Source organism: Astatotilapia calliptera, chromosome 23 (assembly GCF_900246225.1).
Source record: "Astatotilapia calliptera chromosome 23, fAstCal1.2, whole genome shotgun sequence".
Lineage (NCBI taxonomy): Eukaryota > Metazoa > Chordata > Actinopteri > Cichliformes > Cichlidae > Astatotilapia > Astatotilapia calliptera.
In genome coordinates, this window is record NC_039323.1 from 22,708,306 (window position 1) to 22,722,835 (window position 14,530).

General features: G+C 41.9%; 1 protein-coding gene across 9 annotated transcripts in view; it reads left to right on the forward strand.

Annotated features, from left to right (window-relative positions):
- The window catches only part of LOC113016073 (nck-associated protein 5), a 184,935-nt gene that overhangs the window by 117,845 nt on the left and 52,560 nt on the right, over positions 1–14,530 (forward strand). For 8 of the 9 annotated variants that reach the window (XM_026158596.1, XM_026158586.1, XM_026158587.1 and 5 more), the window contains one exon: positions 11,250–11,340. In XM_026158596.1, the coding sequence (XP_026014381.1) occupies positions 11,250–11,340 (91 nt within the window). Of the gene's footprint in view, positions 1–631; positions 3,906–11,249; positions 11,341–14,530 lie in introns of those variants that run through there. The other variant, XM_026158595.1, reaches the window with a different exon arrangement.

The window sequence follows — 14,530 nt, forward strand, 5'->3', positions numbered from 1 at the left end:
AATTACTAGCCCATAAGAGGGCTTTGGTATCAATCTTCACATTTTTCTTTGAAGATAAGACACAGTCCCCTCACTTAAAGCGCTCCACTGGGTTTCTGTGGCAAAAAGTGACCCGTTATCTGCTTGTAATTGTGTCAGACGGCCACAAATACTTGCACATGCCCTCTCCATTGCACCACAGCAACTTCCACCTTGGATTAAACATGCTGGTTATGATGTTAATAGGTCAGATTACAAGCGTGTGTGGAAGTAGGGCATCCATCTACAGCAGCAGCAGCTCACCGGTTTTCTCTGGAGTGTGAAGCTGGTGACTGTAGCCTAAAGCCAAAGAGCATGTAATTCAAACTGATCTCATGGTTGCACTATAGATTTCGCTGTCTGGCAGCTGCTCTGAATGACACATATACACAGATGTGTTACACAAGCAGCTCACCTACTTCCTGAAGGGTCAATTCGTCCGCCTCTGCCCCTGTAGTTCAGCTGAGGTGAGTTTAAAAAATGTAAACGCTGAATTTCTTCCTCTGAAATAAATCAAAGAAGGGTCACCTCGGTGTAATAATCTGCCTGTTTGCCATTCATTGCTGCAGAATGCTAAGCAGGAAATCTTTATGGTAATCTTAACTTACAGGATACAGAGTTGAGGTTTGATTTTATTCACAAATGATTTCTCAGTTTTATTCCAGTATTTAAATTTGGCTGTTACTTATTTATTTGTTTGTTTTTGCCTGAATTTTTGCAAGAAAGGCTGATCAGTCAACCAGTTACTTTCTATAACAACTTAGGTCTCATTTAGTCTCCAAACTTTCAGAAAATAGCCAGTGTTCAGGCTTACATTTTGAAATTGCGCATTCGACTTGATATAAAGGAAGGCTAGTCAGATTTTACTCAGTGTTAAACGGAGAACTTGGAGTTCACATGGGTTGCAAAGTGGCTTGCAGCCCCATTGTCAAAGGAGAATAAAATTAAAGATTAAGTAGTATGGCCCAATACTTTTGTCAATGCAGTGTATATTGGACGCTTGATGTACGGTAGAAACCATGCATGAGTGATAACAGACATGCCATTGGCTAAGTCAGACTTGAATTTGCATTAAATGGAGAAAATTGGGTTCACATGTGTTGTAAAGCTGCTTAAAGTTGCCAGTTACAAAGCTAAATAGTAGACTTCAATGACTTCCATGGGTGACATTAAAGATGGATGTAGCTTCCAGGTCTGAAAAGTGAAGCCAATTCAGAAGTGCCTTAAATCTGTATTTCTTCCAGCTTGTTAGATTGCCTAGAGAAGTTTGATTGTTTAAAAGTCTATGAGGAGGACGTCTATGCTTCTTGCTAGATTTATGTCCCCAGTAAACATTTTCCTAATAGGATTATAGTTTAAATAGCTTGTTTGAAGTTAAGTTTAATACAGCATAAAGTTCTTATTGTGAGTAATTATCCCATTTAGGGTAAAATAGATGACAAATAAGAGAATGATTTAAAGAGTGGCAGCCAAAAGCTTAGCTCAGAGCTTTTAAATCCAGTGGGTACATACATCTTTTTGTCTAATCATTAGAAAAAGAAGCCTGAAATATATTTAACTTATCCAGACTAAGAGAGACACATACATATCCACACTTCTTTTGAGAAATCAGTACAACTGATTTGGTTTCTTTGCTTTTCCTTCAAAATGGCTTGACTGGGTTTGGTCAAACAATGGTCTTCCACCCCTTCTCTCCATCTTGACCCCTTCAAATTCCCAAAAGTCCATGGTAGGAAGAGGCTGTAGGGTCTGGGTGTAAGTAATGCGCTACACGCTGTCATCACGACTAAGGTCTCCCGCTGGGATGTCTTGCTCAGTCTGTAGCTCTCTCTCACATGTGGGATGCACATGCCTGCAGCCCATAAGGGAGATGCTTAGAGAGGCTCCAGCTAGATGCTCTCGAGAGCCGATGGCTTCTTTGCTGCTAAATGCTTCCTTTGGCCAGGGGTGAACATGTGGGACAGACCTCGTGAATTTGCACTCTAAATCCTCCCAAACGTAGTGGAAGTGCTGGGGGTTGAGGGGGATGAAGGAGGAATCTAAATCTGGTCGCCTCCATATGTCCTTTTTAATTTACACTCTTGCAGGCTAGTCCTCGATTGCACCCTGTCTGTGCAGTCTGTGCAGTGCTTCTGCTAAAAACCCTTTTGTGGTTATTTCAGAAGTCTTGGATGGCTGAACTGTTGTGGTTTTTCCACATTTTTAATATTTGCCGTTGTTGTCACAGCAAAGATTTATGAAATATGATTTACGGGGCACACTAAATGCTCTGGCCGCTTGATCTCTTTTCCCCCTTGCGTCTCTTGCATGTGTGTCTTGTTGGTCAGGTTAAAGTTCTCTGGCGAGAGGCAGCGGTCACAAGGGCGAGGACCTTTGAAATGCTACTCCACTGTAACATGCATGACTGATATGCATGACTTTTACAACTCTGACCTGTCCTCAAAGCCAAACTCTTCACCACCAGTTTTGTTTGCCTCTCTGCTTCATTTAGGTCACGTACTAGAAAGGATCTCCTTGCGAGTTTTCTGCAAAAACAGCTCTAAGAGGATAAGAGTGGCTTAGCATTGTGTTAAGCTAGGCAATCACCCGGTGGGTGTGTGTTGCTGGAAAGGAGTCTGAGAAGAAGAATGGACTATTTCGGGGCCAAAAAACAGACAGTTTCGCAGCGCCTTGTTAAGGTCAGATAAGGCGATTGGAGCTGTCGATGAATCAGTCACGCGAGGGCCCCTCATGGCCTCGATTCAGCTGCACAACCAGGTGATTGTTCTCAGTATCGTTTCACCAGCTTTGGGATATTCCAATTGTGCTCCGGTCAAATCAGATTAGAGGGTTTCAGTCAACCGAAGCCTGACTGCGGCGCTGATAAAGTGAAAGTGCGACTACAGTCGGAGAGAGCAAGAAGAGCGTCCTCTTGTTCAGGTGAAGATTCTTTGAGGATTCAGATATTTCATCCTCACATTATGGTCTTCATTCTCAAACACATGCCTGTGGGACTTTCTGTGATAAAGAGGAAAAACAAAGTAAAAGACCTTGCTTTTATTTCTAATTCGGGATAGAGACAAAGTGCCTGCCGAGGAACGCTGGCAGCATGAATATCCCCACAATAGGAGTGTGTGTGTGTGTCTCCTGCTTCATCTGAGCTGTGAAACTTGCATAAATGCACGTGGCAGGAGAGCACTGACTAAAATTAACCAAAAATGTGATGGTAGAAAGCGACTCGCTGGAAGTCCTGTAGAGATCTCTGATCGTGCGGTGAGTGTCCTGGCACGCTGCCTCCCTCTCAGCTTTTCTTGCACGGAAAGTGTCGATTTTATGAAAGCCAAAGCCTCTTAATCACTAATAAAGACCCACACAGCTACACATGTGCGTGTACACAAACACACACACACAGGCTGCCAAACAGGGGGATCCCTGTCCTTACTTGTGCAAGTCCATCGCTGCTCCCCCCCCCGCCACCGCCTTCCCCATGCTATCTGAGACTGCTGGCCTGCTTGCCGCCCAGCAGGTGCCCTTCTCTTGTGTGGAGGGCTTAACATGGGACATATGGGAAAGTCTTTGCCTGCCAGATCACTGTCTTTGCACAGGCTAGTGCCGGATAATGACACGTTGGAGACACAGCAAGTACAGAGTGATAACAGGAGCTGTGCCGTCAGGCTGACTTGGTTGACCCGGCCGCTGGACTGACCGTCGATTGAGTGAAAAGCACTCAGGCTTATATGATGACCGCATGGCCTATTTTAGCCCAGAGACCCACATATGTGCTGTAGTGTCTAGGTCACTTTACAGCGGATGACTTCACATATGGAGCTCAGGGATGTCTGCACGGTGCTTCTGGCCTTTTTCGGAAAAAACGGCGGCAGTAAAAATGGAGAAAAAGTCAAGACGAGGTGAGTTTTGAGCTGCAATTTTCAGCTTTTGGCAGAGGTTTTTGGAGCCCTTTGATCATTTTCAGGTCTGTGAAGGAATTTGTCATTGAAGGTTAGAGCTGAATAAAGGGGGATGCAGTTTTGATGAATAGAAATAGTTTTGAATGAAGCGTTTGAAGTCATTGTGGCTTCTGACAGCTGTATGGCAAAAAGAGGAAGAGGACTGGAAGTTTTTCATATGCTAACTGTATCACCCGCTCTGTTCTGACAGTGCATCGTTTTGTACCGCTGCGGATCGCTGACACATGAAGAGCTCTGAGCTCGTGTGCGTTCTCCGTGTGTGTGTGCGTGTTTGAGAGGAGGCGAGAGGGGTATGTTAGCCTTAACATCGTCGACCCCAGGCTGAAAATTGATTGGAGTCTTAATTGTATTTCCTGGACTGCTGACAAGCACCACACTTGAAATTCAGCCGGTGCACCACAAGGGTCACGAGAGTCAGAATTGGCATTTGCCTTTTGTCCTTTCCTTCGTCTCTCCTTCCCAGAATGGTGCTTTGAGTAGGTCCCTGCAAGCACTTTGAGATTAATCACACTATCACACTGAGCATGTTTTTTTATGTAAACTAATGCTCTGTCATCTGAGGGTTATATTCCATCCATCAAAAGCATTTAGCGTACTCCCTTTCTCTCACATATGTTTCAAGTAGCTGACTTTAGCAGAGACAAATTGCACTGTTTACTTGTCTTGTTTAGCTGGGAGCTTGTCCTGTTCTTTACTTAGCTCTGGAAACATACGTTTGCTTATTTAAATGCACTATTTTAATGCTCGAGGAACCGCATTACTTCATAATTACCTCTCTCGCAAACACTTTCTAACAAATTAATGCTAATTATTCAAAGCACTCTTAGTCATAGTGCCGGCTGCATGAGTTGCTGAAGAAAATGAGATTAGAACGAGTAGTTCAGGCACAAGACGTCAGATCACAGTTCAAAATTCAAGCAGATGAACTACAAGTCAGTTCCAAAAACTGCTGGTGCTCTGTTAGCTGTCAGGAATAAGAGAATGTAGGGATTTTCAAATAAATTGGAAACTTAATTGAATATGATTTTTATGAGATTGAAGAAATTAATCTGCTTGTAGATTTAAGCATTTACATTATGATTAGGGCAATAAAAGACTGAAAAAGTAAGGTAATGATAAAAAAATAGAAACACCTAGTGCAACCTGTGAGGTTAATTAGTAAGATAACTGGATGTACACTTACCAGACTCTTCATTAGGTCTGTCTGTTCAACTGCTCATTAATACAAATGGCACATGGCAACTTCTACTGAAGTTCACAATGAGCATCAGGGGAAAAAAGTGATTTAAGTGACTTTGAATGTGGTATGGCTGTTGGTACCTGAAGGGCAGATCTGATTTCTCCCCACACAACCATCACTAGGGTTTACAAAGGACACACTTCTAGATCTGAAAAAGAGAAAACATCCAGGGATCGGCAGTTCTCTGGGTAAAAATGCCTCACTGATGTCAGAGGAGAATTGGCAGAATGCTTGAAGCTGACAGGAAGGCAAACGTAGCTCAAATAACCACTTGTTATGAGCAAACTACGCAGAAGAGCATCTCAGCAGCAACAGAAGACCACACCAGGTACCATTCTGTTTAGCTAACAACAGGAAACTATGGCCATAGTTTACACGGGCTCACGAAATCGGACAATACTAGATTGGAAAAAAGTGTCCTTGTCTGATGAGTCTTGATTTCTGTTGTGACATTAGCATAAAAAACATGAAAGCACTGATCCACTGAACACTGGTTGGATGTACAACTCTGCAGCAACTCTTTGATGCTATCATGTCACTATGAACTCTGAGAAATGTTTCCAGCAGCTTGTCATATCTGTACTACAAAGAATTAAGGCAGCTCTGAAGGCCAATAGTATGTAAAATGGTAGTTCACCACTCTGTAAAGGTTTGTGAGGACAAAAGTTTCAGAGAAATTTGAAAATTTCAAAGAATTTGCAGATTCCTGCATCTACAGTATCTACATCATTTATATAGTAACAAAATTCAGAGGAACTGTGTTCATAAAAGACGAGGCTGAAAACTAATATTCAGTGGCCATGTACCTCGGGCCCTCAGTGTATTGAAAACCGGATTGATTCTGTAGTTGGAAATCACTGCGTGGGTGCATTCATTGTTGAATCTTCAAATGCAAGTAAAAATTTATAGTGTACAGGAAAAAAAGGGGATGTTTCGAGCTCAGAAGATCTCAGATCTTATTGGAAATCCTGGAGACAGGAGCAATAACTCTGAGGAATATATTCAGGTCTGGAGCCACGTACGCTGCCAGCAGATGACTTTTTTAGAGAAGGCCTTGCCTATTTCAGCAAGACAACGCCAAACTAAAGTCTGCAAAAAAAAAAAAAAAAAATCTAAGCAGCAAAAAGAGGAAAACACTGCTGTCAAAGCCACAGAAGCTGGTCTCTTCAGTTCCCAAATGTTTACAGAGTGATGTTCAAAGAGGAGGTGATGCAACACTGTGGTAAACATGTCCCTGTCCCCAAGTAACAAACGAGCATAAAATAGAATTTCAACAACATTTTTTTTAATATGTTGCCTTTATAACATTTCCTGGTCACATATGGACGTTAAATGATTTGCAAATCTGTGGAAATGTGGTTGTAGCTGTAGCAAACGGAGAAAACGGGAGAGTTATCGCCACGCAGAATAAATCTTTAGTCCAGATGGAGCCAGATTTTTTTTTCTGTCAACAATGAGGACCTCCAGTCCCCCAGCACCACCGCAAAACTTCAAAGTCTTTCTGCCCGAGCCTTCAAAAGGACCAAAGTCTATCCAGTGAGATGCCACACACACACGCGCACACACGGTCGCTCGCACACACACACACACACACACATCTGTGGCTTCAGTGATCTCTGAAATGGAAGGGGTATGGAAAACGAGGCACCTCCAGAGCGCACCGGGTCTGTTTAGAAACACAAAGGCTCTCTTTCAGGTGTGCCACAAAACCAGACCTTCTCCCTCCTCCACCTCCTCCTCCTTCTTCAGCCACAATATGAGCAGCAGGCAGGCATCCTGAGGCATCAAAGTGTTTCTCACCATCCTGCCACTTTAGTAAAGTGAAGGTCACCGAGGCCTTGCCAGTTCACAGCGAGTTATGCAGGTGTGGACTTGTGTGCAACAAAACCAAACTTTTGGCAAACCATGTCATTCATGTATTCATTTAATTCTTCTGCTTCGCTTTGCCGGCTTATCTGGTGCATTTTTCATGTATTAGAATAATTTCGACTCCATCTGTTGTGTCGCTTAATGAAATGTCATCGCAGTTTAGGTTTAAAAGCCCCCTACACACACACACACACACACACACACACACACACACACACACATTTACCCCACACACTGCTCTACATTTTTATAGTGCATTCTCATAAATTGTTGGCAATTCGTTCCTGAATTGTCGCGGATGAGATCAACAAAATAATGAAGTGCTGTTCAGAATCAGCTCATGCACGTCACGTTCGGTTGGAATCAAGAGTCACAGCTTGAGAAACTGAGTGTGAAACTGAAAGTTAGGTGTTTTAAAAAAAAGACCTTTGTGACTTCTTGAAAAATTGCTAGGGATTTATCTCTCAGGCTGATAGATATCTCAGTGGCATGTTAATACACAGAGGCAGACACTGGTGCTATATCTGTTGGTGGTCACCTGCCCAAATCCCCTCAGCCCCAAGGACGGCAACCGCTTGCAATGCTGATCATGTTCGTCCTTGACCCATTTCGGCGTCTCCGGACACCGAAGCTATCCGTGTCTACGCCCTCTTTTCTCTATAGGTTGTGCTGATTAAGGGCAGCATTTAAAGCAGAAACTGGAGCAATCTGCCATCAGCTCTGCCTGACTGCCGCTTTGACTGTTCGTTCAGCAGCTAGCAGCCTGATTACAGCCGGCTTTATGGCTCAGCCTGGACAGATGGTGTTCCTCCTCTGCCCTGCCTCCATGTGCTCATTTTCACCCACTACCACATAGCCGACAGCCACTGCTGATCACTGAAAAGCCACCAGGAACATCGTTGTGCTCTTCTGCCTTTGGCTCCAAAAATATGAATGGATAAAACCACTGGTCAGTCACGACATTATAAAAATGAAGACAGACAAAATGAGGAGCATTGGTTATCGTTGGGTCCTGGTATATTTATGGTTTCTACTTTGCACTTTGTTAGTCCACCAAAATCTGTTTCAGACCAAACACACAACTCCCCGGTGGCACCAGCTTCCTTGAAAATGGCAATGCTCCCTACCATAACGCTAAAATAAGAAAGACAATAAGAAAGGGAAAGAATAGCGTCCATGGGAGAGGCCAAGGAGAAAACCACTGCTGACCAAAAACAACACAATGGTTCGTCTCACATTTACCAAAAACATCTGGATGATCCCAAGAAAATATTCTGTGGACTGACGAGACAAAAGCTGAACTTTGTGGAAGGTTTAAGTCCTGTTACATCTGACATCAAACTAACAGCATTTCATAAAAAGATCATCACAGCAACAGTCAAACATGGTGGTGGTAGTGTGATGGGGCTGCTTTGCTGCTTCAGGACGACTTGCTGTAACTGATGGAACCTTGAATTCTGCTCTGAAGGAGGATGTCTGACCATCAGTTTATGCTCTGAAGCTCAAGAGCACTTGGGTTTCGCAGCAGGACAATGATCAGAAACACAGCAGCGAGTCCACCTCAGAATGACTCAAAAAAAAAAAAGAAGGTTTTGGAGTGGTTGAGTCAAAGTCTGGACTTAAATTGGATTGAGATGCTTTGCATTGTCCTTAAACAGGCCCTTCATGCTGGAAAACCCTCCAATGTGTCTGAATTAAAACAATTCTGCAAAGAAGAGTGGATGTAATTCTTCCACAGTGATGTGAAACACTGATTTCCAGTTTACACAAACTCTTGATTGCAGTTCTTGCTGCCAAGGGTGGCAGAACCAGTAATTAGGTTTAGGAGGCAGTTCATTTTTTCACACAGCGACAGGTAGGTTTGGATAAAATTGATCCCCTAATAAATGAAATCATCATTTTAAAACTGCATTTTGAATTTACTCAGGTTATCTTGACACATGTAAGTGTGACAAATATATAAAAAACGAATAAATCAGAAAGGAAGGTTCCTCACAACACTGTACGTGAGAATCCTGAAACCTTGAAGAATTTCTTTGAATTACACAAGTATTTTTTAAAACTGTGTAACAGTGTCCTCGTAGCCCCCACATACAGTTTATGAATGTTTGACATTCTTGTACAAATAAGTCAAAACTTTGATAACATTGCCTGTAAATGTGTAAAGGACATCCAGAAATTGATTGAAACTCTGGTTGGTTAAACTTTTTGAATGATTCATGCACTTTTGCACTGCCTCAGTAAGTAATACAAGGCCTTCTGTCACACTGACAGGCACATGAGTCCCGACTTTGAGGCTAGAGAAAAAAGGAGGTGATAGTCCTTGCTAATGCAAATAGCATGCGGCAGACTGGGTTGAATGTCGCTCTGAACGTTCAAATTTACATCTCAGCTCCTTCCGTGTGGGTCCTTCCTTGTTTAACTTCACCGCAAATCAAACCAATCAAAAGTTGAAGAAGAAGATGGTGTCATGAATCCAGATGATTCCCAGCTGACAGTGTCAACGTTTTTTCTTTTGTCGAGACTTTTTTAAAATTTATTTATTTTTTTACAAAGACTGCCTGTTACTCTGGATCCTCTGGTGCTCCTGAATGTCAGTTTCATCTTATCACTTCCATTTACATGATCCCAGCTGGGCCCGAGATTATCTTTCACAGCTTATCTGGTGCTGGGGTAGGTTTTCTTTTCTTTTTCACAGAATCACAAAGTGAACGCCTGTGAGGTGAAAGGTCACCGTACAGCGCTGGGGATTGAGAGGGCATGTGGCTGCTATTCAGATGGAAATAGGTAGAGGTGTTTTCACTCTTTGGTACCTGTTCTGCATGCAGCTTGCAGCGTTCGCAGCACAAAATAGAAGCAAAAGATTGTTTCTGAGCAGACGGGGGCCTTGAAGGTGAGGGTCGCTCGCTTGGTTTGTGCTGCCGTGATTGCGCTTAATTCAAGTCATCAGCAGACGTGAATACAGCTGTGCGCTGACACACGCCTAGAAAATCTCACACAATAAGTCAGTAAACACTGCGACTGCAGTTTTTTGCACTCAGTCTGGTCATTTTGGACGACATGTTCCTCGCATAGCGAACGGAGCAGAAGTTGGGATTCAGTCCAGAAAAATTGCGACTCATCCATCTTGTGTCTCTGGCTCTGATTCAGTCCCATTCCCCTTTCTATTTTCACTTCTGAGCCATTTGTGTGTGTGTTTGTGTGGGCTTTCTTATGGAGAGTATTAAAACAAAGGAAGAAGAACGCAATGATCCGTTTCAAACTGCAAGCCTTTAGCTTGAAAACAGATTCCACGTCAGATGTTTTTAGCCGAACATTTGACTCTGCTCATCATTTTGAGGCTTCTGGTATCACATGGGTTGGGATGTTTTATATACTGTTGAGGTCATTTGGACCTTGGCTCTGAGTTACTATCTTTTTTGGAGTAGTGGAACCTAAAACCCTGAAAGGCACCGTTATTAGCCTTTATCTATCTTTGTTTTTGCTTGGGTGAGCGTGCATGAGAACAAGAAGTCCTCGAAATTAAATTAAAATATGCACCATCCTGCAGAAAAACACATCTGCCAGTACATGCCTCAAATCTGAGGGTGGTGGTGGAGGTTTTATTAGATTTCTCAGGAAAGATGAGGGTTTGCTTTACAGTAAGACAGAAAAATACAGTACATGCACTACCCCATCTAAAAATGGGGCAGGTGCAGGGCCAGAAGACGTATCGACACATGAAAAAGTCCAGCTTTACCTATTTATTATTAATATTATTTATTGTTTGGGATCATTATCATGATGAAAAATGAAGATGTTACCAATCAGATGCTTTTACCAACAGTTTTGACAACACTCGGTCCTAATTTCATGTGTAAAAAAAACGTATTTAGAGCTAACAGGAAAATAAACTGTTTTAAAACTACACTTCTTCACTCCTACATGTTTTGTTGACCCTACATGCACCCTGAGCTCCTCCGTACGCACACAGTGGCAATGTATAACATTAGCATACTTCCTCCTTTGCTGGGCTGATATTTAGCAATGTTGTTGTATGAAATAAAATAAAATAAAATAAAGAACTTAATATTAGTTTTAAGGACATTATAGCCTCTGACTTTTAGGTCTCCACATCATCATCATTTCCCACTAATGCATCTTTTTTTCTGACGATGTGTGTTTCGTGTGCGCAGGATGGAAGAGACAGTGCGGTCACTGCTGCAGAATCAGGGTGTCCTGGAGCAGACTGCTGTGGACACGGTGGACATCATGAAGGTCTACAAGGTAAACTCTCATTTAAAAATCTCATTACAGTGAGACTGTGATGCCAGTGATGGTCCAGAGAGAGGTTATTCTTAAAGCTGCTTCAAACTTAGGAAAAAGTACAGAAATAATGAAAGGACAAATGAAATTTGTTATTTTCAGAATTTATTTACTGACATGCAGTGATCATTTAGTAGAGACATACGTCTTTGTCTTCCACTGTTTGTTTTTTATTATTTAGCTGAGAGCCTGGGTATTGACTAAAGCCAGACTGAGTCAAGGTGAAAGAATTCATTCCCGGCCCTGTTATGTAAGAGAAATAGCTGCTGGGATTGAGCAGAAATGCAGAAAGAATAAGTAATACCGTGTATTTTTGAAGCTTGGGTCACCTTTGGGGTCTCACTTCACAATTTGGAGCTGAACATGTTTACACAGTGTTGCAGTGCAGAAATGCTTCGCTCGGTCTATCATCAGTGGGGCATTATCTGAGAGGCCTAACTATAGAAAACAAATGTTCTTTTGCCCCCAGCTATGTGTGCTGCATTCATTTGTAGTCTTGAAAATACTTTAGACTCTTAGAGTATTTATTAAGCCTCACTGGTCGTTTGTTTCTTATATGTCACACTAGGGGCACACGGTAACTACAGTGTCCATAAAGCAGCAGCCACATTATTGTCTTTAACTTCGAGCCGGTGAAATGAGAGTGAAATGCCTCGAGGGAGGAGAAGAAAAGGGCAGCCACTAGTTCATGAAGTATGCAATAAAAAGAGTGTCTTTATTAATGACTACATGTGTATATCACAAGACAGGAATAGATGCAGAAAAAAATCATCCTTGACTGATGAGTGCGAATCAAAGTGTCCCGAATAAAGAACAAGGATCGTAAAGTTCACTGTCAGTGGCTCTATTGCTTATGTATTCCACTGAGTACATGTGAAACATGGGTTTAGCAGCCATAATAATAGACTCATGTCTGAAAGTTGTCCCGAGGCGCAAAAGCTTCATCACAAAAATGCAACTCGACAGTGCAGTCTTATGAAATATATATCAAATGAATCCACTTTGTTAATATGCAGATAGCGTTGTCTGTTGTCTGTGCATATAAAATAAACCCTTAAAAAGGGAGTGTGAGGGGAAGAAACACTCAGTCAGTGGTGTTAAAACATTTGGGGTTCTGAGCATGAAGTACTAAATCTGCAGTTCGTCTAATGGCCACTTGAGGCTGTTCTCCAAAAGCAATTCAATTCACCCTGGACACCCATGTTAGAAAATACTTTACAGCTATAGAAAGCACATTTACAGTTTAATACAAGAGTGTTTCTGACTTCTGTGCTTCCTTCTTCACAAAAACTCTGAATGGGGTTAATTTTTTAATAACATTTGCTAACCTTTGGTTGTAGGTGGGATTTGAACCTTACTCTCCCAAGTGAAACTTCTGTACTCTTTATCTAAAGCCTTAAAAGGAAAACAATAGACAAACTTGAAGAAACTCAAGAGCCAACTTCAATAAATTGTCCATCAAATACTGGAATTAGGGGTAGCAACTGTACTAATGGATTCCTGCTACTACCCACTTCCACTAATTGGACTTAATTGGATCTCTCTAATGTTGTTGGCAATTGAATTATCTGAGGAAAAATATGACCTGCTGTGATGTATAGAAGATTGTGGCTTATGAATTAAGTTAGAGTATTTTATTACAGTGTAATTAAATCTATACCGTAGATACATCATAACCATTAACACCGAAGAAGCCCTATGCCATTTCCTGACATGCACCTCCATTGCCTCGATGTAGCTCAAAACACCGTTGATTGGCCTGTTTATGCATTTTCAGCTACTTCTTCTGCTGCCATTTTCAAAAGCGACTGTAAGATAAGGGATCAATTTGAAGAGAGAAAATCAGCCACCAAATTGGTTTTTGGTGCCAAAAGTGCACGAACAGGTATAAATGCTGGCAACGGTATTGGCTACTTGCCTTGGCTCAACACAGAAGTCTAAAATAAGCTTTAGTCTCTTACTTAGGCACCTGTTATCAGATGGCACCTTGCTAACTACACTTGCTAGTGTTAGCTTATAGCTTAGAACTCGTTGTACTCCAAACATGGTAACTTTTGCCGTCAAAATACCAACAAGAACGCTAACACTGCAAAGTTTTTTAACTGCAGAAGGTGGAAATCTAGAAAAACCCATTGCAATTAAACAACAGGGAGACTCCCTTCTCAATTGTTCTTTGCCCCTCCTACCAGTCAGTGCTAATTTTTGTCTTCAAGTGAGATTTGAACTCTACTCTCCCAAGTGAAAGTTCTGTGCTCTTTATTTAAAGCCTAAAGACAGACCAACAGGAAGATCAGGAATCTATATCCCCCTCAAAACCTTAGCTAGTATATTCTGAAAGGCTACTATATATACAAGATATGTTTTTTATGGTAGCCTATATTGTACTACATTACCATTAGTATGTTAGCATGCCAGCTCTCTACATAGTGAACTGCTAGCTAGATTAAAGCAAATTAAAATGGATATACATCACATAAACCTTCATGGAAACGATCACAAAATGATAACAGATATATGAAGGACTTGGATTTCTTTATCTTTTTTAGCAACAGAAGTCAAAAATTTAAAAACAAGCTAAACTCAGTGATCTGCTACTTGATGTAAACTGTAAACATTTCCTTATGTGATCAGCAGCGGATAGAGAATATACTTGGAGGGTTATTGTGCTATTCCCATATGCTGTATAACTAAACACCAGCCGCTCCTACGCAGTGATGTGCTCCTGCTGCCGCTGCTGTATTCTGTGTATTCAGCAGGCAAACTCAATAACTTGAAAGGGCAACGTGAGGGACAAAGTTCCCTCCCCTCTCCCACTCCAGACTCTCTCTGCGGAGATTATTACAGAGCCCTTTAACGCCGTCTGATGAGCAGTCTCTCAAATCACAGGCATCACAGGCGAACGAAAGCAGACTTAAAACCTTGACTATAAAGTATTGCCTTGAACACAATTGTCTGATGGAATCGAACAAGATTGAAAACCTAATACGTGTTTAGACGACATTTAATCAAGCGGTGGGGTGGGGGTGTATTCTGAAGGACATTATTTCCAATTCCTTTTAGAAGAAAGTAGCAGCTTGGTCTGTGCAGCTTTCAGATTAAAAAAAAAAAAAGAGTTGCGGCTATTCATCTGTGATGCTAACCTCACTTTTGT